Source organism: Silurus aristotelis, assembly GCF_946808225.1.
Source record: "Silurus aristotelis genome assembly, chromosome: 10".
In the NCBI taxonomy this organism is placed as follows: domain Eukaryota; kingdom Metazoa; phylum Chordata; class Actinopteri; order Siluriformes; family Siluridae; genus Silurus; species Silurus aristotelis.
The window spans coordinates 11,138,297-11,161,130 of NC_139583.1; the positions used below are offsets into that span (position 1 = coordinate 11,138,297).

The 22,834-nt window shown below is 37.8% G+C and overlaps 2 protein-coding genes across 4 annotated transcripts; both read right to left on the reverse strand.

Moving 5' to 3' along the window:
• Positions 1 to 1,439: 1,439 nt before the first annotated feature.
• selenoo1 (selenoprotein O1) lies at positions 1,440 to 10,174 on the reverse strand. The gene is made up of 9 exons (XM_083551932.1): positions 9,417 to 10,174; positions 7,224 to 7,427; positions 6,889 to 7,066; positions 5,935 to 6,065; positions 5,301 to 5,578; positions 4,229 to 4,397; positions 2,698 to 2,883; positions 2,255 to 2,411; positions 1,440 to 2,160 (listed from the first exon to the last, which is right to left on the reverse strand). The coding sequence occupies exons 1-9, from the start codon at positions 9,965 to 9,967 to the stop codon at positions 1,939 to 1,941; spliced, it is 2,076 nt and encodes a 691-aa protein (XP_083408058.1). The 5' UTR covers positions 9,968 to 10,174; the 3' UTR covers positions 1,440 to 1,938.
• Positions 10,175 to 10,315: 141 nt separating this feature from the next.
• On the reverse strand, positions 10,316 to 20,195 carry trabd (TraB domain containing). 3 transcript variants are annotated; one of them, XM_083551974.1, is made up of 10 exons: positions 20,068 to 20,195; positions 19,191 to 19,248; positions 17,145 to 17,202; positions 16,694 to 16,860; positions 13,789 to 13,929; positions 13,586 to 13,696; positions 13,264 to 13,403; positions 12,870 to 13,042; positions 12,210 to 12,306; positions 10,316 to 12,125 (listed from the first exon to the last, which is right to left on the reverse strand). In XM_083551974.1, the coding sequence occupies exons 2-10, from the start codon at positions 19,212 to 19,214 to the stop codon at positions 11,957 to 11,959; spliced, it is 1,080 nt and encodes a 359-aa protein (XP_083408100.1). In that variant the 5' UTR covers positions 19,215 to 19,248; positions 20,068 to 20,195; the 3' UTR covers positions 10,316 to 11,956. The 3 variants fall into 3 exon arrangements, with proteins under 3 accessions (XP_083408100.1, XP_083408102.1, XP_083408101.1); XM_083551976.1 differs by having other exon boundaries at positions 17,145 to 18,053; positions 18,284 to 19,248; positions 20,068 to 20,087; XM_083551975.1 differs by having other exon boundaries at positions 19,335 to 20,087.
• Between the last annotated feature and the right edge of the window lie 2,639 nt (positions 20,196 to 22,834).

The following is a 22,834-nucleotide window of genomic DNA, read 5'->3' on the forward strand; positions in this document are numbered from 1 at the left end:
TGTATCGTCATTATCTGTAAAGGTATTCGTTCTTCTAACAAAAGATACTTAAAAATCAAGTCCATTTTTGCAAGAAATATTGTGAAATATTGTGATCTAATATCAAAATAGTTTTCAAACAGGAAATATTCTTACATGCTCTAATGGGGCATAGATGCATGTTTACTCTGAACCCGAGAACACCATATATTTAGTTGAATAGTGATAAAACTAAATATATGGTGTTCTCGGGTTCAAAGAAACTCGAAGGTAATTTGATTTCTCTTCAGACACTACAAGGTTCAATGATTAAATTAGTCAAAGAGTACAAATACCTTGGCATCATTGTCGATGATGCTTTATCATTTGGCTCTCATATTACTCAACTGAAGGAAAAAAATTAAAATTAGGCTTGGGTTTTATTTTAGGAACAAGTTTTGTTTGTCACTTAATGCACGAAAGAAATTGATTTCTGCTACTTTTTTATCTGTACTTGATTATGGTGACGTAGTATATCAGTTCGCTCCAATCTCCATTCTCTCTACCTTAGATGCTCTTTATCATGGTGCCCTAAGGTTTATACTAAATTGTAAATCTTCTGTGCATCATTGTACCTTGTATAAAAGCGTGGGCTGGCCCTCTCTGTTCAGTAGGAGAAAAATTCACTGGTGCATAATTATTTATAAAGCTATCTTGGGGATGTTACCTTCATACCTTTGCAGTTTAACGCAACAGAAATCTGTTACGAAATACTCTTTACGCTCTCAAAAGTGTTATACGCTGTTAGTTCCTTTTGCTAGAACTGAACTGGGTAAGAAATCTTTTGCGTATGCAGCACCGTTTGACTGGAATCTTATCCAATCGAAATTTTGCAAAAAAAGTTGCAAAATCTTCTCTCCATGGACCAGTTCAAAGTAGCTATTTGGCAACTGGAAGACGACTCTGTGAAATGTAACTGTTTTTAAACTTTGTTTGTGAAATGTAATTGTTTTAACTGTGTTTGTGACGTGTAAGTCTGTAACTGAATGTATTGCTGCTCATCTTGGCCAGGTCACTCCTGTGAATGAGATTTTTAATCTCAGTAAATTTCTACCTGGTTAAATAAAGGTAATATTACTACAACCACAAAGAAATGAAATACAATGGCACTTTATTTTGTATTTTCATATTCGAATAAACAGGCTTTGCAAATCTACATCAGTTTATAAGCCTTCAAAATAAAGTAAAATTAAAATAAAATGACACCATAAAGTATCAAAGATAGAACAAAATGTGTCGCTCATAAAATAACTCCAAAAAAAAGGAACATGAAATGCATTTTCTTAGGCAGATTTTTTTTTTTCTGTTTATTTTATTAAAATAATTATGAACGTAAGCAACGTCTCGTTAGACCACTTTCGTCAGTGCTCCTTACAATTATCGTTCAACAACCAAAGGTCCAGAACCTGTGATCAGATCTAAAGTAACCATAAACCTTTTATTCCAGCATAAAGATAATTTGCATATTATTAAATCATTAATAAAGTGATTGCATATTGATATTACAGACATGTGTTTACAGACTACAAATATTACAGAATTGTGCGCTTACATTTTGGAGTTTATATACAGCTCCCAGAGTGCTTTAAGACAATTGTTTGCTCACACAAATATGAAAAAACATACACTCGCTCTGTCGTTCTTTAACAATCTATAATACACTCTATTCTTAATATGGTACTAAAACCTATGTCTTTCAGACTAAGACCTGTCTTTCAGACTAGTGGTCAAAGTCATCATTTAAACCTGTCATTTATAATAAAAATTTTTTTTGGCAGATATATGTTTTTAATATCGGCCATTATTTTTTTGTATATTGTTAAACTGGTTGACAGGATTATAGTACCTCAAATAGCCTTCATAGACAGATGACCAGAGAAGAGAACCTCTGGCCTACTAGTCCTGAAGGCTTTAGGATGATCAGCTGACAGAGAGTTTAGCAGCCCAGGCTGGGGGCTTGCTGTCATAAGACACAATCACTCTGTTCTCTGCTCCTGCATAATCCTCCTCAGCCTCTCTCTGCCGCTCTTCTTCATTGCTCTTTCGTGCCTCCTCTGATCTTTGTCTTTCCATCCAGCCTGGCAGTTCCAATTCCTCCTGTGTGCAAAATGGCTTCTCCAGCACTTTCAGAACTCTCTGAACCTGGTAACCCAATCAGAGGAATTTCAATTCATTTCAGAAAAACAGACTTTTCAGTATTGAACATGCAAAAATGTGAATATAATAAAAGCTTAACCTCAGAAAAGTCGCCATTCTCCGCTGCTTCTATTGCATTCTGGGCGATGTAATTTCGAAGCACTACACGAGGATTGGTGCTGTCCATCACATGCACTCTCTTCTCTTGCACCACCTTCACATCACACACTCCTTCACACTCACGAGCAAGCCGCTGCCTGACAGCAAGAATAGAAAAACATGTAAATACATTTTGGGCTGATAATAAAAATAATATTAATAACAATAAGCAACAAATTCTAAGAATGTGTTTTAACTAAATCCTAAAGGGACCACAAACACCTCCATTTTGTTTGTTCTGGCTTTCTACCATCTGCTATTACTCATAAAACCCCTGAGTTTTTTATCAATCGGGTTTCTAAGCAACCTGTTGTTGCTGAGCACAAACAAGGCTCTGTATGATTGCAAAGATAGCACTGAATGCCTTCTCATCCCTGTCTGCACCTGTACTGTTTAATCCAAGAGGTCCATTCCTCTGTCTGTTTGGTTTTCAGGTTTGTCTCTGTGCTTTCCAACAGTTCCTTTAACCTAGAAAGCTTCTCCAGCTGCCTGGCCAATGTCCTCTGATCTGACAACATGCCGAACAACGCAGGGTTACTCTGGGCCAAGGAGAGCAGCATTGAGAACTCACTGTGGGGGAAAAAAACATGACCAATTGAAACCACACAATGTCTCAAATATGAATTATCAACTTCTTGAATGCACTATTATGAGTATGAAAACAGAGTATATATAATTTTATGTTTAAAATATTAAGCAGATGACCATATCCAATGCAGCTTACATTCATCTTATTTACCCAACTGAGCAGTTAAATGTTAAGAGCCTTGCTCAAGGGCAAAACAGTGGCAGTTTAGTGGTGCAGGAACTTGAACTTATGATCTTCCGATCAGACGTCCAATGTCCTAACCACTGAGCTTCTACTTCCTCATTTAATATTGTATATACTATAAAATATATAGGTATATATTATAATCAGTACCTACTATACAGTACCTTCCTAGACCTTGAAGCATTTTTTTTTTACTTAGTCCATTTAAATATTATAATTACTGTAGCTTAAAGCAGGTGTTTTATCAAAACATTTACTATTGTAACAGAGGAATAAAAAAATTTTATACTTTGTCAAATATATACAAATTTAACACGGTTTGTGTTCAGATCAAAAGTGAACAGACATTTTTCAATTTAGCCAAAAGTTCAATACAGTTTTTAAAAATTTTAAAAATACCCCAGGTCCCTCCTCTGCACATCCTACAAACGTCCTACATGCGATGTCCCTCTAATAAACTCATTTCTAATCCTGTACATCCTCGTCACTCTCAACAAAAACCTTCAGCTCTGCTACCTCCAGCTCCACCTCCTGTCTTTTACTCAATGTCACTGTCTCTTACATTGCAGGTCTCACCACAGTCCTATAAACTTTCCCTTCACTCTTGCACTCTTCCATCTATCACAAATCACTCCTGCCATCACTCTTCTCCACCCACTCCACCCTGCCTGCACACTTTTCTTCACTTCTCTAACACACTCTCCATTACTTTGCACTGTTGACCCCAGGTACCTGAACTCCTCCACCTTCTCCACCTCTTCTCCCTGGAACCGCACCACTTCACTGTCCTCTCTTATTCACACACATGTACTCTGTCTTACTCCTACTGACTTTCATTGATGAAATGAGCATGGACTTTTTAAAAGCCGAAAGTTTGAGGCATTAATGTTGCTAATGCCAGGGGTTGTTATCACTTTGATCTGTTATTCAATATTTTGGTGGTCTGCATGAATATTGCATTTGTACGAAGTTCAATTCTATTAGCACCTTTGAAAACTGTCACCTGAAACCCAATTTTTTTTTCTTTTGTATGTACACGGTAGCTACAAAAAAGGTCACTATATAATAAAAAAAAAAAAAAAACAAGCATCTACCCATTTGTAAATAATATTACAAAATCATTGAAAGTGACATCTGCATTACCGTGGGTCCATACTAGGCTTGTTGGCAGCCTTTAACTCCTCTAAGGAGGCGCATTGCTGCAAGAGAAGTTCTGTGGCCCGTTTGACAACTTCACTATCCTCCACTGCCTCTCCTTCTGCAGGACATGAGATCTGACTCAAACAGCGAAAAGTGCTGGTAAAGTCGGCTCCTGAAAAGTCACAAAGAACAGAAGATAATTTTCCTTTTTCTTCATTCCGGACTTTTTGAACTACAGTGGTACCTCGACATACGAGTTTAATTCGTTCCGTAACCTTGCTCGTATGTCAATTTGCTCGTATTTCAAAGCAAATTTCCCCATTGAAATGCCATTAATCCGTTCCAGCCCCCAAAATGCCACCCCAGTTGTTTTTGTTACGCGTTTCTTTATAAATGAAAAATATTGTATAAAAACATAATAAAGGAGAATGTAAAGAAATAAACTGGTTAAGCATAGTACATATCATTGAAGTACTACGCCCGTACTGCCTCGCCAAGTCAATCACTCGCACACCTTGCTCATGTTTTCCTATGATTTCACGCTTTAATTCAATAAACATCATCTTCTTCTGAGCACTGACCTTTCCACTCACTTTCTTCGGACCCATGGTTAAAAAAATTAATGTGATAAAGTACTGTAAATGTACAAAAAGCACAAAACGCGAACACAACTTATCAAAGATGCTTCGACAGCGAGGCAAACAAGCACACTGACTGAGGCCAGTGTTGCTGATTCATCTCGAGATTCGTCACAGCCACGCGTTAGAGCGCACGCACATTCAAACCTTTGTTTGTGTGCGGGTGTATCGAGACGAATCAGCAACACTGAGTGAGTCGTCTTGAGCTCGTACCTCAAATTTTTGCTCGCGTAACAAAGCGAAAAAAATCGACGAGTGACCGCTCGTATCTCAAAAAACTCGTATGTTAGGGCACTCGTATGTCGAGGTACCACTGTATCTAGCTGTAGTGAGATAGCATGACTGGACGGTTTCCCACTAATCTGAATGGTTCATAAAAAAATTAATTCACCTTAAGGTAAGAAGTTAAAGCCTGCCTAGGTCTTTTTACTCCCTACCCGTGTTGTGCATTGTCTGCATTAGGCTTGTGATGAGAATCTCATCCTCTGGTTCCTCTTTCCTCAGCAAGCCCAGTTTCCTTCTCATATTGCTCAAGTAGAATGTGTTGAAAAGGGGAGTGTACTCCTCCAGCACAGCCTGAGCCCGGTCTGGGGGCAGATTTGGGTTTAAAGCTTCTGCTAGGCGAGCCAGGTTCCAGCGACAGATTTCTGGCTGGGCCTGATATGAGTAACGTCCAGAATTATCAGAGGCATTGCAGATGAACTCTGGGTCAAAGCTTTAAAAGGAAAGAAATGGGGACTGATGTTATCTTTCTGCTGTTAAGCTGCATGAATTGTGATAAAAAGAAAATACATACGTACATAAACACTCAGGTAAACTAATTAAAATGTTGCCCTTGTTTTGGCAGATATTTATGCAGAAAAAAAATTTGAAAATACCAATTACGCCCAAAACCTGCAAGATGAGACTGTTTTTATTTTATTTTTTTTCTCTCTCTGCAACATAAACGGTCAGCAGAAACCCTGAACAAATCAGTTAATATAGTGTTGTTTATTTTAAGTAGAATATTGTTCATTAAAAAGTTCAAACAAAACAATAATTACATCCATGTAGCACTATATAATCTCATACCGGTCCATGAAGCCAAATGGTCCATAGTCCAGGGTAAGACCCAGAATGCTCATATTATCAGTATTGAGGACTCCATGACAAAATCCAACACACTGCCACTGAGCCACAAGTTTGGCTGTTCTTAGCACCACCTACAACAACAAAAAAAATAAAAATTATGAACAAACTGGATTAGTGTCTAGTAATGCTTCTTGTGAATTTTTCTCTGTTTATTACTCAGTGATTTGCCTTAAAGCATATTATTCAATAAAAACATACAGGTAAAACAATGAAACGGATGATGTTGCTTCTCATTTGTGACAGGAGGACAACGTGCCACAACAAAAAGCAAAAACCCTTAATAACAAAATACAAGCAAGACTTCCTGACTTCACATCAAAGGAAAATGTCATTCCCTGATGAACTGCATTTCTATTTCATTAGAGCATCGCAGTTCCATGGAAAAACGCAGTGTATATTTAAAGCTCTAAACAATACTCAGGGTGTGGTTGTAATAAATCAAAGGGATGGGCACGATTTACGTGTCTAAATTGTGTCTAAATATGTCTAAAGAAATTACACCTGGACCTATGAGTAGCGCATGCTAATCATTTCTGAATTTCACAATCCAACACACATTAGCCAAAATGTGATCTAGTTGATGGCAAAATGTTTATACTAGGTGGATTAATTAGATCAACAAGATGGACATTTTTTTTTTTAGAACCCTGAACTCAGGTGCTCTATTTAAAAATAAATAAAAATAATAAGAAAAAAAAAATCTAATTACGCGAATTGTGCAAGAACACACAGCTTATAGCTGAAACAGTGCACACTAAGTTCCTGTTAAGGACACAGCCATGATGTACATCATAAGCCTGGTCATTTAGTAGATCTTTCACCTTTCTGGTGTACAAGCTTATGCATTTAACATTTTTCCACCCATTATGAATGTTTATTAAGTTTATTAAATACCTCTCTAAAGAAGGTGGTGTTTCTCTCCACTGGGTCCAAGTGGCTCTGATGGATTTCTGGGTAGAATGTTTCAATGACATAATCCAGCATCTGAGTTCGTATCTCGTTATATCCATAGCTGGGGCCTTGCCGGCCTGTAAATTCATCCTCCTGTTTAAAAATCTCAAATGAACCAAACCTACATAAGGACAAGACAACAAGCTCTCAGTCATTAATCGGGCACCCCCAACCTCACAAAATAATAAACACTCTACTAAAAAGGTACTAATCTGCTAATAAATAATAATCTCTTTAAAGCATAGTCATAAAAACGTTCAGCATGAGACAGCACTGACCTGATGAAGGTAGGAGCAATGCGTAACACCACTGAGCATCTCTCCATGCGTGGGTTGCCGTCATAAAACACATCTCTCATGACCTGCGAGTCCGAGGTCACAACAGAGCCAGCACGGGTGGTAGGAATCCCAAGGGAAAATACAGCTTCGCTGCACAAGAACTCACGGATGCTGGAGCGCAGGACTTTACGTCCATCTGCTTGCCTGAGTAGAGAGAGAGTTAGGGTTAGGGAAAGAAAGAAAGAGATACAGAGAAGGAGAAATCTGGTATGATATCTGATATTAGAAATGCTGAGCTAAAATTATTTATTCATTCACTTATTTACTTACAGCCAGACAGACAAACAGCCAGATATTCATTCTTATTCCACAATACAGGTTCTCAGCAGAGAAATGCTGTTACAATATCGTGCATTTACGGTTCGGTAGTAAAAATTAAAACAGAAAACCTACAGTAGTAGAATGGTGATACAGAGAGAAAAGTATAGAACAGCCTTGTGTACGGGACACTTTCTGTATGATACAAAAAAATTAAAAATTTCACTTTTTAAAATGTAGCCTTTGTCAAAGATTCTCACATTTGCCAATTTTATCCGCTTCCAACACACATGACTGTCCACTTGCTGTCTAATATATATACCCCATTCCTAGACAAATGTCATTGCAACAAGATAATCAATGTTATTCACTTCGCCTGTCGGTTTTCAATTTGGCGGCTGATCCACATTAATGTGAGACGTGATAATGTAATGATTTGACATTTTGCAGCATGAAAGATACCACTGTGTTTTACAAATTAACGTTTCGATGTTGGTGACGACTTAATTAACCACAAATGTTTAAACTTCCTCATTTATGACATTTAAAAAAAACGCCCTTTAAAGATATTAAGATCAGATAATTTTAGTGACTTGTTTTTTTTTTTTATCTTGTTCATGAAAACGTACACATTTTTCGAGCAATTTAGTTGTTCCTTTGACCAGAAATAAAAGAAAATGTTACATTTTCAATAAGCAGATCGCCCAACACGTCTACATACACAAACTTTCACCATGGATCAAATAATGAAAATAAGACAATGCAGCTAAGACAAATTATAAATCAACAGAATAAGTAGCGTCGCCTCTCATATCTCCTAGTCCGAGTCGTTAGTTATTTTATCACGTGACTCCCATAATTATTGTAACAATAATGTCAAGATTCGGACAAAAAAACAAAAAAAAACCTATAGCGTTGTGAGGCGTCTATGGGAGTCACGTGGTAAAAGACCAGATGACTCATGCGATGAACTATTTAATTCGGCATCCTGTGTAATGCACTGCATAGTGTATATAGGAGTTACGTGATGGAAGAAGGAACGATTAGGACAAGAAGAGTCGAGAGATACTACACAATTTTATCTCTCGACTCTTCTCTACACAAACGAGCAACATGAACTAACGCTGTTTTCCAGAGTGACATACAAAAGTGACTAAAACAACACTGGTTCAGACTTAAGATACCATCAGCCTAAAACTCAGATGAGAGGAATCATAGCACACACACTTAAAATAATAACCAAGGACAAAACAAACAGGGGGAAAAGGTGCTAGTTAAAGTGTTTCAGGAAGAGGTTGATCTTCGTTTGAAAATGACATCTATGGGAAGTTCATTCTACCACCTCGGCTCCAGAGAAGATTCTAGATCAGGGGTCACCACATGAGTAGCTAGCGGGCCTTTTCTAAAAAATAGCTGTTTTCTACTTTGTTAAATCATTGTTGATAATTATTATGAGAAATCATTAACATGATCAGTGTCTTCACATAGATGAATATCATTAATTATTAATAATAATAATATAGAATAAAAGGTAAATTGAGCAAATGTGTTATTTCAGATCAAACTGAAATAACATTTGGTCTAGATGTATTCCTACATCATACATGACACTATGTTTTACCCCTAATTTCTCCAGTTTCCTTCCACCTTCTAATAATATCTCAGGTGGTGAACTGGGTACCTTAAAAGGTCTAGGTGGAAATGCGTGTGACAGTTTGTGTCCTAGACAGAGGACTCACACCCGAGATTTGTCTCGGATCCACACTGAACCTGAGCAGTTACTAAAGATGAATGAAGGAATAATCATTTTAACCTCGATCATCAGTCGCATTAAGTCGTTCGGCGAACAATATCAAATATCCTTGGAAAATCTACCTGGAATAAGGAGTGAGTCCAGAGCCCTTCAGCTGGATCTCCCAGCGCTTGCTAGGGTTTTCCTTTAGCAGGTCAGGACTCTGATCAGCTGGAGCTTTCACTTCACCCAGATAGCACGCCGCTCCGTCGCCCAGCTGCCCCGCGAAGTTACCGAACTGGTGTCCGCAGTAGCAGTGGGCTGCGGGCTCGGAGCCTGGTATCACCCTGGAGCCGCTTAGGTACTCAGCTGCTAGAGGGTCATTCATCACCTCGTCCGCGCTGAGTCCAAGCAGTGCCAAGGCGGGACAGGACACGGCCACGAAGCGGGGTTTCTGCAGCGGCTGCGGCTTCACTCTGGAGAAACATGCGCCGCGGACTGTCCTCACTCCCGGGGCCTCCGACTCCTCCACAGGCAGCTTCCTCAGCACCACATTATCAAAGTCCAGACCCTCGAGCGGGGAACGACTCGCCACGATCGCTGTGCCCATGCTGTCCACTGAAGAAAACCTCAACATCACCGACCTGGAGATGGAAACCTGAGATCGTATTAGTCGAAGCGCACTGACAGCCATGAACCGACTGCCTCCTGCTAGAGTTAAATCCAAAACACATGCGCCATCTTAAAGGAATTAAAACGGAAAGCAGACAGAACCAAAAAGCAATAAGTTATTAAATAGAGCACTACATAGGGCGCAGGTGTTGTTATGTAATATTCAAGAGTAGTGCCTTCGTGTAGGGTAGACAGCCATTTGTATTTTGACAGACTGGAAATCCGGTCCGCCTTTATTATAGGTCCCTCTAGAAACACACGTATAGGAACCAATGTTTATTCAGTCTGATCAATGTTGTTTGCCTAAAATCCGACAAATCACGGCACATTGATGTTTTGCAACCCCTGCTAAAGATACATGCAACCACCATTTTTACTAGTAGAAAAGTTTATTTCAGATATCCAAAAAGTGAAAAATTGTGCAACTTGTACCATTTTAGCCCAATAATTACTTTTGAAGCTGTAACACCGTGGATGGTCGAACTAGGGAGAAGCCAAAGGAGCAAAATTAGGCATGCCTTCTCTCCTTGTCAGTCTCAGTGAAACCTGCCAATCATGTGCATCGATGACGTTTCCAGTGCAGTGTGTTTTACTGCACTGCAGCATGAGCAGTAGTTCAAAAATATGTTGTTGTCGGCTTTATGTCTTACAGGATGCAACTCCACTTCAGTTGTATGATAGGGAGAGAAAATTGTGAAAATCAAATGGTAAAAATCTCACCTATGCTCATTTATATTTTGGAACACTACATAATATGGAAATTTTTAGGAGTGCATATTTATGCATGGTGGAATGGCAAGAGTAATACTGCTTACCAAAAACCTTTAGTCTGCGAGTCTCACGACTGCAATCATGACTAGCCATTAAACAGTACATGTTAGATTAAATACGATACATTTATTATGATTTTATGGAAAGTGACTAAATCAAAACAGGTCAGTTTGTGTTTCTTAGCCCTTTTTCAAGTAACTTGATGGGAGGCACTTGTCAGATAATCGGGACATTACTTCACCTCAAGCTAACACATCACTCTGCACACTTCTTTCTTTTAACCCACACTGTAAAGAGTACAACAGGTGCTGCATTAGTGCTTCAGTAGTCTCAGATGCTCTGCCCACAAAGGTCTTGACAGTGAAATCATCCTTCAACAATATTGCCATATTTGTCACCAATGCAAGATGTACTTTCCCATGAAAACAGAAATGATCAAGTATAGAAATATGTGACACTTATTTGTCTAACCAATAAGAATTAAATACCCCCAGACAAAACATTCCCTAACATTTAAAGAAACAGCATTTACAACAGATGCATGAACACTGCAGTATTCACTTCATGGTAATCCTTCAAACTTCTAAAAAAAAAAAAAAAAAAAGAAAGAATGCTTTGGTAAAAAATCATATTAGAGTATGGAATTTGTGCATTTATTTTTACTTAATAAAATTATGAAAAGTTTAATTATGTATTAAATTATGTATGAATGGTAGAATTGAAAATTTGCTGCATCACACGTGCTTAAATCAATGCTCACAGGTTGCGCATAAAATCTCTTTCAAACTATAATACATTGGAGATTTTATATTGCATATTTAATATATTGCCCTGCTACCTAAATGTAGATAGACTCAAAGGCATTCAGTATTTTCACACTTTTGTCTTTCCATAATATCATTTAAAATGTAGGAACAAAATCCAAAGAGAGTAAACATGCTGTACTGAATTGTATACAGTACTGTCATGTATTAAAGTATACGAGAAAAAAAAAAAAATAAAGGACAAAAGGAAGTACTGTTCATGGTTTTTGGCAGTACAGCTCCATGTTTGCAGAAGTGCAAAGTTAAGACAGAGGAGATGACTGTGGGCTGCTCCAAGTTCCCCCATTCCAAAATTCCAGTTTTGTTTAGAGAGCATGAGGTATCTCATACCATTTATCTGCCCCTTCGCTCATCTTAAGGCAATAGGTGTTCAGCGTAATACAATGTTATTTTAAGTCTTTTCTGAAGGTCTAGGGTCAGGCAGGAGGCGGTCGTATATTCTCCAGCGATCGGACAGCAGGTAGGGAGAGAAACGCCCTCCCCAGACACCTTCCGGCACGGTAACAGGCATATCCCAGAACACCAAACAGGGCCCCTTTGAACATAGTACGCAACACCCAGCCAAATCGAGACGGTGGTGCCACACTGCAGAAAAGACATCAAATGAGACAAGTGATAATAGTAATGCAATAAGCACAGGGCAGATTGGATAACATACAAAATACATACCTCATGATCTCGGGAATATTAAGCTCTTTGTCCCAGTTTTTCTCAATTCCAGGAACATGACCCATTCCAACCACCCCCACTACTACAGCAGGTACTTCTGTAAATATATGCAACAGGTCTAAGATGTTTTCTACCACAGGGTTACATCAGCATGCATATAGTACATACTAAAACTAAAAATGTACATTCTAAAACATTTTTTTTTTTTTTTTGTGCTTGTCCAACATAAATTAATAAATATTTAAATGACAACCAAAATAAAAAAAAAATTACTCTAATCAAAAATGAATATTGGCTCTTATTAAAAAATATAAAAATATTTTAATATATATTACAAATATATCAAAGAAAAGTTTATGTAATCAAGCTGTAGTAAATTCAGGATGAATCATGAAATAAAGTCAGTTCCTTCAAGCAATAATAATTGTTGTTAAAGAGGGGGTCTCACTGGTCCATTTAAATTAAATGCAGTTTTAACCTGCTATTGGGTTCTGATAATCGTTAACAGACTGGTTACTTGAATTGCATGAATCTCAATACCTCAAGCAAAGTAAATGCATGAAATTTCATGCATTAATCTATTTTTTTTCTTTACAAATGCGTTCTGTGTAAGAAAGAAAAAATTCAGTAAAGCCAGGTAGGTGCATGTGTATTACTCACTCTGGCCATTAGGTGGCGACTCAACGCAGCGAGCAGCCTGCCTGAGTGTGTGGGTGAGGTAGATGTCTCGCTCTGCAACGATGGTGCGGTGCAATGCGGGAAACTCGCCAATCATCTCTGACATTGTCTGTTCCAGCAGATCCTTCTGTTTGCATTTTTCGACATCCTCTTTGCTGATGTGCAAACAAATATACACCACACACTCAAACGCCAAATAGAAACTTGGTCAGGAAATAGCATTAATGGTTAATTACATGGCAGTGCAAGCTTGGTGTATATTATCCATATATTTACTTAATAAGGAAAATAATAGAAAAATACCCATTATTTACAACTTTAGATCTTTACAGACTGTCTGTATAAAAGCAGGGTTTTAAAGTGACGCTGCAGGTACCTGATGGGGTCAGACAGGAAGCACAAGCCCCAGGCAAGCCGAGCTTTCTGCCACAAGCTAAGAGCAGCAATGGCACGTTTGAACGTCACTGGGATTGGCCTGTCCCCGAGATGAAACTTACAAAAAGGGACTTTGCCTGCCTGTATAAGAGGAGGACATTTTTTTGTTGTGATTTGAGTGCCAACTTTACAAATAAACAAAATCAAGCAGCATTCAATATTAACAAAAAAAAAAAAAAAAAAAAACACCATTAGCGGTCTCCGAGAGAATCAGCAATTTGTGTGAATGAGAGATAACTGTGTGGGCATGGGCCTACGCCAACCTCTTTGAAGGCTTCTCTAAATTCTCCTCCAGGCGCCATTCCCAGCTGCTCAGTGATATGAGCGGAGACTTTTAGCAGCAGGATCTGCATGAGGCCTGACATCATGCCATTCTGGTGAAGCAAAACAAAGCAAAGTAGGAGAGTAAGTGGAAAAGACACATGTTATGATTCGAGAGACACCACAGTCTTGCTTTATAGCTCACCTGTTTGATAGCCTGCTGGACCTTCTCCAGATTGATGTCCTTGGCCTCCTTGAGCAGAGTTTTTTCGTCCATTTTTAGCATGGACACTCTGTACTGGCACAGCTCCACCACCACCACGTCCGGCTGCACTGCACGGATTGTCTAAAATAAAATGAAATAAAGCACACAAATAATTTAACTGTCAAGAGGTCTAGATTTTGCTATTCAGAACTCTTGTGAAAACCTTTGGCCTGAAGTCCACATGCACAAAAGAATATTAATACGCTTAAAATATTTTGCATTAAAATGTTAAAAAATGGCATTATCGGTTTTTGCCAGAAAGAAAAGAAAAATAAGGTAAAAAAATACAAACCTAAAATATGCCACCCGACATCCGTGTTTAGTGTTTAGGTTATACTCTTATTATTACTCTTATTATACTAAATCACAACTAGACACGTATCTTGCTGAACTACCCATTGGCTTTTTATATTGCAACGTTAATCCACTTGACAACTGGCACATGAACAAAGAGCGCTTTCCATCACTTGCACAGATTGCACACAGGTATTTAAAAACTTTGTTCTCGACTTGTAGCTACATCTGTTGTTTAGAGTTTGAGGTTGGTTCTAGTTTGAAATACTGCTGTTTTGCACAATAATTATGTTTAAAAAACTCAATGGAGAATAATTATATATACCGTAATTTCCGGACTATTAAACGCACCCATATATAAGCCGCACCCACTGAATTTGACAAAGATTTTTATTTTGAACATAAATACGCCGCACCTGTCTATAAGCCGCAGGTGTCTACACTGAAACAATGAACTTTACACAGGCTTTAATGAAAGACAGTGTCTGTTACACGACTTGTATCTAAACAGTAGCCTACCAAGAAAGTCATTGTTCACGGTCTTTCTCCTTCCTTTCACAACAATTTCTCTTGAGTTTTTTTTTTGGCATCATCGTGCATTTAAAAAAAATCACCATTGGTGAAGCTTCTCTCCCGATGCCGTGCAGCTCAGAACACAGGTGAAGTGCGTTTTTTCATGCCCGGTTGTTTTCAGCGTGACGTCGCCTTTCCTGTTGACAGTCCGAGTGAGCGGCAGAGGAACCTCATCCATATTTATGATGTGCTGCGGCCTGATTCAGTGGGAGCGCAGCTATTTTAATATAAAGAGTTTCATTGGTTAACCTGAACCCGTTCGGCAATTTCATTGGTCTAATGTTATGGGACTTAGTTTTTTGGATTGAAGCTTGTGAAGCCAGGAAAAATCCATAAATTAGCCGCGGGGTTCAAAGCATGGGGAAAAAGTAGCGGCTTATAGTCCGGAAAATACAGTGTGTGTGTATATATATTCATATTGTAGGTTCTTCAAAGTAGGCATCAAGAGAATGCCAAGAGTGTGCAAAGCAGTAATCAAAGCAAAAGGTGGCTACTTTGAAGAACCTACAATATGACATTTTCAGTTGTTTCACACTTTTTTGTTATGTATATAATTCCATATATAATTCCACATGTGTTAATTCATAGTTTTGATGCCTTCAGTGTGACTCTACAATTTTCATAGTCATGAAAATAAAGAAAACTCTTTGAATGAGAAGGTGTGTCCAAACTTTTGGTCTGTACTGTATATATAATATATATAAACTTATTATATATATTATATATACACATATACACAGACGAGCTCCTGTATATCAAATTGCTGAAGAGGTTAATGCTGTTGATGCTCAACAAGTCAGGACTGTTTTGGCAGCAAAATGGGGACCAACACAATAGAAGGCAGGTGACCATAATGTTATGCCTGTTCAGTGTACATGGGCTAGTATGGAAGATTGTGAGTGTCCTGCTGTAGAGCTCTCACCTCAAACTTATTGAATACCTTTAAGATGAATTGGAACACTGAATGCACCCCAGGCCTCCTCACTCTAATCATTACCTGACTTTACTAACACCATTGTTGGTGAATGCGCACAAATCTCAACAAGCAAAATCCAAAAGCTCAATCTAGTGGCACATAATCTAGTTCTCAAAGAGTAGAGTGTAATGTTATTAAAACAGCAATTTACACAGCAGTGTGTTTGTTAAAAATTCTATTTAAATCTTCTTCTTCTTCTGACTGCTCTCATTAGGGGTCACAACAGCGGATCATCTGTTTCCATACCCCTGTCCTCTACATCTGTCTCTTTTAAACCAACTACCTGCATGTCTTCCCTCACCACATGTATAAACCTCCTCCTAGTCCTTCCTCTTTTCCTTCTTCGCAGTGGCTCCATTCTCAGCATTCTTCTACCGATATATATACATTCTATTTAAATATATGTAATAAAAAAACAACAACAACATTACATTGAGCTTTATTTTCTTAGTAGTATTGTGCCTGCTATGTCTGCATTAAGATTTCAAAAACATGTACAATACAAAGAAGACTGTTCGTCTGTTCAACCAGGTAATCACCACACTTAACCACAACAGAACCATATTCAAACAAAAAGTTAATTCTAGTCGATCAAGGCTGATACACTGTATGTGATTAATGGCACCAGTAAATCATGATTAATATTAATGTTGCAGCAGCATTTGTTCTCCTGCTATTATTTTGATATGATATTAAACCAGCATGGCTGGTTTGAACTGCGTTAATGAAAAGCACTATTTTGCAGTCACAGAGCACTAAACTGATTTATTCCCTCAAAACATCCATAGTTTTGATAAATAGGAATCTCATACACTGGCTGCAGTGTGCTCCTCCAGTGGAGTGCTCTTCTAATAAAAGTGTTATCTGTATTTAATTAAATTCCAACTAGCAAACAGCAATCTACATTTCTAAAACGATCATAAGACGATTTTCTTTGACGAGTCAGTGAATAAAGTTTTTAATTTAGCGTCTTCACTTGTTTAGAAGTTTTAAGACTCTTACCGTAGTTACATCTTTCTTGCTGCTGTCGCTAAAGTGAGCCGTGCCCACCAGATAGACCACGCTGCCCTCCGGCGTAGTTAGCCGAGCCACGGTGTCGGGCAGTTCATGGTTGGTCTGTCTCCTCTGGGCCCGCATCTGCCACAGCACCTCAACCGCCTCCATGTCCGCTACACACAGACAGACAGACAGACAGACAGACAGAGACAGACAGACAGACAGACAGACAGACAGACAGACAGACAGACAGACAGACAGACAGACAGACAGAGAGAGAGAGAGAGAGAGAGAGAGAGAGAGAGAGAGAGAAAGAGAGAGAGAGAGAGAGAGAGAGAGAGAGAAAGAGAGAGAGAGAGCGAGCAAGGCATCAATGGAAGCTTCCGAAACATATTTATTGTATCAAATATTTATTGTGCATTTGGTACTTCAATTTGGTAAAAGAACAAAATCTCACAAAGTTCAAGTGAATAGCGATGCAGTGCGTCATCCTCTGATAAACCAACAGATTCCTCCTATATACAAGTAGGAAAAATATTAATAAAATGTCAAATTTAAACTTACATTAAAATGGGCTTAAGCAAATGTTCCATCATAGGACATCTATACACATAGTGTCACTCAGTGTTGTTTATCAGTTTAACAATTTACTAAATAAGGATTATGACAGTCCATAGCACAGGGTTCAAGTTGCACTTGACTATCAATAAACTATCAAGAGCACTAGACAACAACATAATGAAAGCACTAAACAGTGCTGCACTGTGGTATTTTGGAAACTGCATAAAAATCTTATTGTTATAATATATTATTGTAATATAAAATACAAATAATAACAATGCAAAGAGGAATGTAAACCTGTAAATAGATATTCATGCACAACGTATAATTGCCAACATCAATGCCAATGTGCAATAGGATCAAATCTGTGAAACCATAGTTTTAAGGCCAAGTTTAATAATAAGGTCACTAGAACAAAAAAAAAAGCCATGCTTATTAACATAGAAGCGTTAAGATTACTGTAATATAGATTATTTCATGTTGGCAGAGGAAACTATCCACAGTTAGTTAGAAATTTTTTTTTTATTAGTAGTCAGATACTATAAGTGCAGGAGGGTGTTAATTTATCAATTTTGTAAAGAAGCAGGCGGGATTCGTGCAACATTTTGCAGAAGTGAGTGAGACGACAGAATTCCGAAAACTTAGTTTATGGTTTCAGTGTGTGTGTGTACATATACATACACAAACATACATAAATACATACATACATACATACATACATACACACACACAAACACATTATATTAGGGATATCAAAATTAATAGCACTAATTTTATTAACGCGTGATTAATGCTGCGCACATTTCTGTTTATATAAACTTTCTTTTCGGCTTCTCCCGTTAGGGGTCGCCACAGCGGATCCTCCGCACGGTTGATTTGGCACGTTTTACGCCGGATGCCCTTCCTAACGCAACCCTCCCCGGGCTTGGGACCGGCACTAAGAGTGGCTGGGGATGGTTCCCTGACCGGGAATCGAACCCGGGTCGCAGCGGTGGGAGCGCTGCATCTTAACCACTAGACCACCAGGGGACCTACATTTCTGTTTATATACTAAATATTATTCATTAAATATAAAAAAAAAGCTCAATTAAAACCCTCAATGCTACACACATTTATTCATGATGTCCTTTCGTTAATCAGATATAAAAAAAATTATGATTAAAAATTTATTTTTAATTACTAAAAACAGTTGTTTTACTGATGCACCAAGTCTCAAATCAAGCACCAAAATCCGCCATGGTGCACACATCCGGCAATTAAAACCGTCCGTATGGAAACAGCAAAAATGCCCCTTGGTGTCAAATTAAGTAATTTAAAACTCCAAAACATACAAGAGTATTTTTATGAGCTTCCTGTCATCTGAAAATTTAAACAGGCCTGTCTGTTTGAGCAACTGGTTTTATAGAAAGAGAAGTAATGGAACCTGATATTTCTAACTTCTTTTTTTTTTTTTTTTTCTTCATGTGTCTAATAGATATGAAGTTCTTTAAAAACCATCTATGACCTTTGAAACATGTCTAAACTTCATGCACCGTGTTGAGTATGGTTTTACAAATAAGAAACATACATTTTATCCTTTAACATTCTTTATTTTCATTAAGGATCTATATTTGTTCGTGTTGATTACAGCATTATAAACATGAAAAGTATTAATTTAAAGTGCATTTAGAACAAATAAATCTGTGCGATTAAGTGTTGATTAATCACGAGTTAACTCATGAGAATCCAGATGCACTTCAAGTGTTATCCAAGTTGGGTGAATCACGTGATTTGACCTTTAGAACTAATTTCGAGCATATGCATCAAATGACTTGATGTGGCACAAATAGGGACACAAAAGAGAGACTATGTAATACATATTACATAAAAACAAGCATATGCTCATCCCATTTATGTCCTATAAAAAGACCAATTGCAAGTACAAAAGTCCCTCCATTCTTACCTCTGAATTATTGTCCTGGTCCATGAAGCGTGGTCAAATATAACTAATCCTCAGATATCTAACAAAAAAAACAGAGGTCAACTAATTACATATTTTTTTATAAAAATTGGAGATTATACAATGCAACCCCTATGACAAACCTACCATCTGGATTCCAAGACCACGTATGCGTTCTGTCATGGCTACCTTCCAAATCACTTCTCTATTGGAGTTACGGTGCACTAACTAGTGTGCAGGAGGAATTGTGTCATGCACTACTAAGTACACTCACTAAGGGAGTATTAGAGCCATTTGTGATCCGATGTCTATTTTATGTATGAAAGAGACTTCGTCTTGGCGAATATTTATCACAATAAATGTCCAAGATATCTAGTTTAAAGCAGGACCAGATATGATATTTTAACTGATATTTGGATGTCCGTTAGTCAGGAGCCCATTTGCTTCAGCTAGACTACCTAGGCTAGTTTGATAGCATCTGTGCAAAGCAAGCAAGCAACCTGCGTGATTTTCAGTGCATCACATATTATATGGGTTTATTGATTACTTTTTTTGGTATTTACACCCTATTATAATCGTACTTCACGACTGTCAGCATGATGTTCGGTCCAAACACCTTTATGTTTGGAGGTAATCCATCCAACTAGCTTGCTGACCTAGCAGCTGTAGCTAGCGGGGAGCCTTTTCAGCTCTTTTCAGGTAGAGGGCTAGCTATCCAGCTAATCTGACTTATTAAACTGATCCAGAGTTTCCGCAAAGTTTTTCAGATCACAAGATTCAATAAATATAAGGACGACAAATGGAAATTATGAACAATTAAGCGCAAAACTTAACAATAACGTTAATAAACCCGCAACAAAGGAGAAACGAATAAACTTACGTCAGACAGGTCTGAGGTTCCGCCCAGTAAAAGATTTCTGGGTATTGTAGTGTTCAATCCGAGTTCTAAAATGATTTACTGGAGAAGCTTCAATTTAATTCCGTCTGAAACATCTATAAGTTAGAAGTAAACCACTGTGAACACCGAAGCCTGTAAATCCCGTTGTGTAAATTAAAAAAACAACAACACAGAGATGTTTGTGGACCAACTGCCAACATGCCCACATCCCTAATTTATAAGACAGTGGTGGGTGTACTTTCAGTAGCTGTTTTATCCAGGTAAACATTAAAACATTTCTAAATTGTTTCCAGTACATAGTGTGTGCATCATTAAACCATTCCCATCAAAAGAAAGAAACCATCATGTAAACCTTGAATCCGGATCCATGATAATGTCCTAAAAAGGCCCTATTGGGGTCCAGTAGGTAACAACATGTGATCTACAAGTTTTACATTAGACCTTAATGGTAATGGAGATGAAATACAACAAGTAGAAGACAATGAATAACTAGTAGAGACCTGAAAGGACCATTAGAGTTTCTGTTAAAATCAATATAATCCCAATTATGACTCTTTAAACTGTTTTATGAGGGTTTACGGTATATTGTTTTTATGTTTTGTTCATTTTGTTTTTAGCTTTGAGGGTAGCAGTGGATTCAGAGAATATTTTGGGAGCCCTGCCCAGTACAAAGTATGAAAAACTCCATAGATGGAAACGTATTTAGTCACAGGGCACCATGGAGCCAAACATTCACATTGATTCACACCAAGGGGCAATTTGGTGTAGCCTCTCCCCCTATTGGCATGTTTGGGGAGGAGAAAGGAGACAGAGGAAATCTACACAGACCTGGGGAAAGCTTGTAGAGAAATCTGACACAGCCGCTAAACCCACTGTCTGCCCCAATTGCAATTAAGTTTAAATGAAATGTTGTGGAGGTCAAAAATGGAATTGTAACAATGACCAACAATTATTAAAGTGCAATTACTGTAGAAAACTGACACTATATAATACTATTATAATCAGCTAAACTGTCGGTGTCTTATGTTAATCTCCCTCCAATAAGCAGCATTATCTCATAAAATATTACACAGGGTAGAAAACCAAAATAGGCTACAATTCTCCCTGAATCTTTACTAATAAAAGCAATCGGGTTTTATTTTTATGTGAATTTATGTGGCCACGATCATTAGCATTCGTGTATTGTATTGCCGCTTGTGTAAATCTCTGTGGCATGCATTTATCTCTTTAATTATTTTTTTTTTGGTAAAGGATAAATCTTTCATTAAGCACCAGAAGTTAAGTGTAAAGTTTTTCATAATGGTAACAAATTGTGTAATTAAAAAATTGCAATGTTAAAAGGATGGAATAATTAACAATAAACTGAAAATCACCGATCGGAAGGTCGGGGGTTCAAGCCCCGGTATCGCCAAGCTGCCACTCTTGGGCCCTTGAGCAAGGCCCTTAAGCCTCTATGCTCCAGGGGACCCTTACGAGAAAAATAAATCAAGGACTGTGATGTCGGAGCGACGTGGGGCCACCTTCCCGTGGGCTCACCACCTGCAGGAGGGACCGTAAGGGACCGGTGCTGAGAGGATTGGGCAGCAGTCGAAGGCGGGGGCCTTGACAGCCCGATCCCTGGACAAGGAGAAGTGTCTGGGGAATCTGCTTAGACTGCTGCCCCCGCAACCCGAATTACGGATAAGCGGGAGAAGATGAAATGAAAAACTGAAAATCACTGCCAATATTGTGTACCCATTACAAAGGAGATTTTTTTTTTATTCTTAAAATGATTTCTGGATATTGTAGCATTCATAAATGATTACGCAAAATACTGTGTTGTGTGGCATTATAAGATGCATTTCAGCTTTAACATTATAGAATCATTTTTTGTAGGTACAATGAAATTTTGTATATTGTGTGGCATATGCCTTTGATATGAACCATAGAAATTGACCTTATTTTGCATTAATAATTAGTTTATTTGGCTGGTTTGATTAAGTCACACATTCAACTGATTTAATCTAAAGACAGCAAAAGTCAAAATAAGTCACAATCTAAAATAAAAAACCTAATAAACAGACTAAGTGCACCAGGTGTTTTAAATGACACATTAGACAAAAAGACAGACAAAAAGGGTGTGTTTGTGTATGAATGAAATATCTACTCCAACACCATTTTTAATTTGCTGTAGATAAGACTGAGCAATATACTACTGTTAACATTAACAGATTTATTTCAAGCTTTTGATTAGATATTAGACTGTATTTTATTAGACACAGTATGTGCTTCTAAAATAAGATCCCTGTTTACATTATACAATGCCCAGCCTTGTTTGGTTAGGCCTGTAAAAAACAATCAATAGACAATCATATGCTTGGTTAATTTTTATTTTCTTTAAAAGTATTATCTCTGTGACTACATAGCTACATCCAGAACATTTCTCAGTGATAATATGTCCCATCAAGTTTTGATAATCAGACCCAAGAAGTCTCTGTCTTCACTGTAATTAGTTTAGGTACAGTAAAAGTACCAGAGAACTGTCTGCAAAACAACAATCAAGCCAATTTAAACTACAAATTATACCCTAAATGCAGGTGAGTGTGTCTGTGTGGTTTAATTTAAATACAGTAATAGACAGACAAGACAATCTAGGTGATGTTTATCATTATATCTTATATCTGATGAATGTAAGTGAATATGATCAACGTATCATGCAGCATACATTTTATTTAAACTAAGTTTTGTTTCTAATATCACCAGCTTGAAA